The sequence below is a fragment of the Acanthisitta chloris genome, unplaced genomic scaffold (genome assembly GCF_000695815.1).
Source record: "Acanthisitta chloris isolate BGI_N310 unplaced genomic scaffold, ASM69581v1 scaffold21465, whole genome shotgun sequence".
NCBI lineage: Eukaryota > Metazoa > Chordata > Aves > Passeriformes > Acanthisittidae > Acanthisitta > Acanthisitta chloris.
The window spans coordinates 1-3,129 of record NW_008672398.1 but is presented as its reverse complement, the minus strand read 5'-3'; the positions used below and the strand labels follow the sequence as shown (position 1 = coordinate 3,129).

The 3,129-nt window shown below is 58.0% G+C and overlaps 1 protein-coding gene across 1 annotated transcript; it reads left to right on the top strand.

Moving 5' to 3' along the window:
- Window positions 1-49: 49 nt before the first annotated feature.
- On the top strand, window positions 50-2,265 carry LOC103802066 (synaptotagmin-7; the record flags this gene model as incomplete). The annotated part of the gene is made up of 5 exons (XM_009074512.1): window positions 50-185; window positions 606-876; window positions 1,276-1,445; window positions 1,871-1,985; window positions 2,066-2,265. Coding segments are annotated over 5 exons (892 nt in total), but the record flags the coding sequence as incomplete, so codon positions are not given.
- Window positions 2,266-3,129: the final 864 nt, after the last annotated feature.

The window sequence follows — 3,129 nt, the reverse complement described above, 5'->3', positions numbered from 1 at the left end:
CCTTGGCTTTTGGCCCCTCTCCTCCATGGCACTGCCTCTCTTTCCTCAGGGTGCCAGCCGGTGGCAAGGCAGGGAACGCGGCGCCAGCACCCGGGCAGCCGCCGCACGATGAGTCCGACCGCAAGACAGAGCCTCACTCATCCGTCTCTGACCTGGTCAACTCTCTGACCAGTGAGATGCTCATGGTGGGTGGATGGGGTGTGCTGGGATGGGGTCCCCATGGTGTGCGTCCCACTCTGGGCATCTCCTCGTGCCCCTTGGCTCTTCCCACAAGCACATCCCAGTCTGCTCTGCCAAGTCCCCCTCAGCTCAGCTGAGGTGGCATAGATGTACCCTCTGGGCTGGCATGAGGGAGCGAGCGGCGCTGGACATGTGAGGGTTGGGCTGTCAGGAGGGATTTGGCTAATTGGAGCTCCCGTTCCCTGGGACTGAGCCAGGAGGCATCGGAAGCAATGGGGGTGGCAGGGAGCCGTGGAGAAGCTGATGTCCCCTGACAGCTGACGGGGCTGGGGGTCAGGGGTTGGTGTGATGCAGGTTCGGGGGGACAAGGGTGCACAGACCCTGCTGGTGGCCGTGCACTCACCTCCTTTCTCCCCACATCACAGCTCTCCCCGGGCTCCGAGGATGATGAGGGCCATGAAGGGGTCAGCCGGGAGAACCTGGGACGCATCCAGTTCAGCGTCGGCTACAACTTCCAGGAGTCCACCTTGACTGTCAAGATCATGAAGGCGCAGGAGCTGCCAGCCAAGGACTTCAGCGGCACCAGCGACCCCTTCGTCAAGATCTACCTGCTCCCCGACAAGAAGCACAAGCTGGAGACCAAGGTGAAGAGGAAGAACCTCAACCCACACTGGAACGAGACCTTCCTCTTCGAAGGTGGGGATCAGGATGGATGGGAGTGGACCAGGGTGGGAATGAAGCAGTGGTGGGACTCTCTGTCTTCCCTCCTGGGCTGGTTCAACTCAGCTCAAGGCACCAATGTGGTGGCTATCAGTGATGCCATGGGTTGGCCAAGCCATCAGGCCAGGTTGGAGGTGCATTCAATAAAGAGGACCCGAGGGAAGGCTGGAAAAGCTCTTTCCCCCAGCAGGCACGCATGGGTGGGTGCAGACATGGGAATTAACCTGCCACCATCCCCTTGTGCTGTGGGCTGCTCATTGTTCTGTGCCTGGGGCCAAGGTCTCCCATCAGCACGGGAAGGGCAGGGTGGTCCTGGCATTGTTCCAATGGCTGCTCATCCCCTCCATCTCCTCATATCCTCTGTCTCTGGCACAGGGTTCCCCTACGAGAAGGTGGTGCAGCGGGTGCTGTACCTCCAGGTCCTGGACTACGACCGCTTCAGCCGCAATGACCCCATTGGGGAGGTGTCCATCCCCCTCAACAAGGTGGACCTCACCCAGATGCAAACTTTCTGGAAGGACCTGAAGCCGTGCAGCGATGGCAGTGTAAGGCCCTGGACCCCCTCCCACCCCACCTGGGGACAGTCCTTGAGAGGAGGTGACCTCCTGTCCCTGTGGTATCCCAACAGGACCACCACCCTCTTGCTACCCCAATGTAGGCATTTTCTGCTTCACATCTTACGGAAACATTTCCCTTCCCAAATCTTATATTAAGCCTCTAAGTAGCCCAAAGTCTCATTTTGGGTCAAAACAAGCTGTTTCAGGTAGTTTTAGAATGAAAGTTTTCTCCTGCCTCCAGCCAGACCAGAAAATGTCCCACTGGGGGTGGCCGCATTTCCTCCTGCCCTGATTTTCTGTGCAGCCCCAAAATCCACTCTTGGATCTGCACTTGGGGGTCCCATCCCAACACCCCACCCCTACCATGAAGCTTTGGGTGCCCCAACACCTCAGGGTGTCCATGTGTCCCACAGGGAAGCCGTGGGGAGCTGCTGCTGTCGCTGTGCTATAACCCCTCAGCCAACTCCATTGTGGTGAACATCATCAAAGCGCGGAACCTCAAAGCCATGGACATCGGGGGCACATCAGGTAGGAGCAGTAGCTCCCCCCACAATAGGTGTCCCTACCTGGTGCCCAGCAGGGACTGAGAGCATCTCCTCTCCCTCCAGACCCCTACGTCAAGGTGTGGCTGATGTACAAGGACAAGCGTGTGGAGAAGAAGAAGACGGTGGTGATGAAGCGGTGCCTGAACCCTGTCTTCAACGAGTCCTTCTCCTTCGACATCCCCACGGAGCGTCTGCGTGAGACCACCATCGTCATCACCGTCATGGACAAGGACAGGCTGAGCCGCAACGACGTCATTGGCAAGGTGGGTGACAAACTGGAGGGACCCCAAGAACATGTCCTGCCTGGGGGTGGCAGGTGGGGGACATCCACGTCTGTGGTTGATGGTGAGTGTTGCCATCTCCAAGGTGGAGTGTGGTGAGGGTCCCTTGTCCAGTCCCACCCAGAACAAGCAGTGGTGACCATACGCCACCCTGGGTCTGGATGGATCCCATCCCCTGGGATTATTCCAGACAGCAGGAGCAGAGGAATTATCCCCTCTTGGTTTGCTTTACATTGCATCAACCCATCTCCCTGCTCGTTAGCATAACAATGACAAACGAGCGTGGTAATCTTCCTCCTTACCGCTCACCGACTCCCCCAAATGCCGCGCTGGGATCAGGCAAACACATCAATCGGGATAAATCCATTAAATAAAACCACCCAGGGCTGCCAGGCAGGGGCAGAAGTGCAGCACCCCCGGCGTGGGCACATACCCGTGGTATGGCTATTCCCAGAGCCCAATTCCAGGGCTGGACTGACATACAGTATCCATGATCTGCTCTCCGTTAAAATCCCGCCGTGCCCAGGGCTCGCTAATCACTTAGGACTGTAAAATTAGCAGTGAGCTCTGCTCCATCCCGGAGCTCTCCGTGGCGGCGATCCGATCCGCTTAGCCGGAGCGGCGGCACCGGATTCCCGAGGTGTGAGCTGGCACACGCGCTTTTCCGCGTCGCCATATGGAAAATCGATGGATAAAAATAGCCCGGCTCTGCGCCGAGCCCGGCGCTGGAAAAGCAAGGATAGAGGAGTTTGGGGATGGAGGATTTTGGGGGTGAATGGAGCAGGATGAGTATGGAAGGGCTGGGAGCAGAGCCGTGCATCCAAGGATGTGTATTCCCGCAGATTT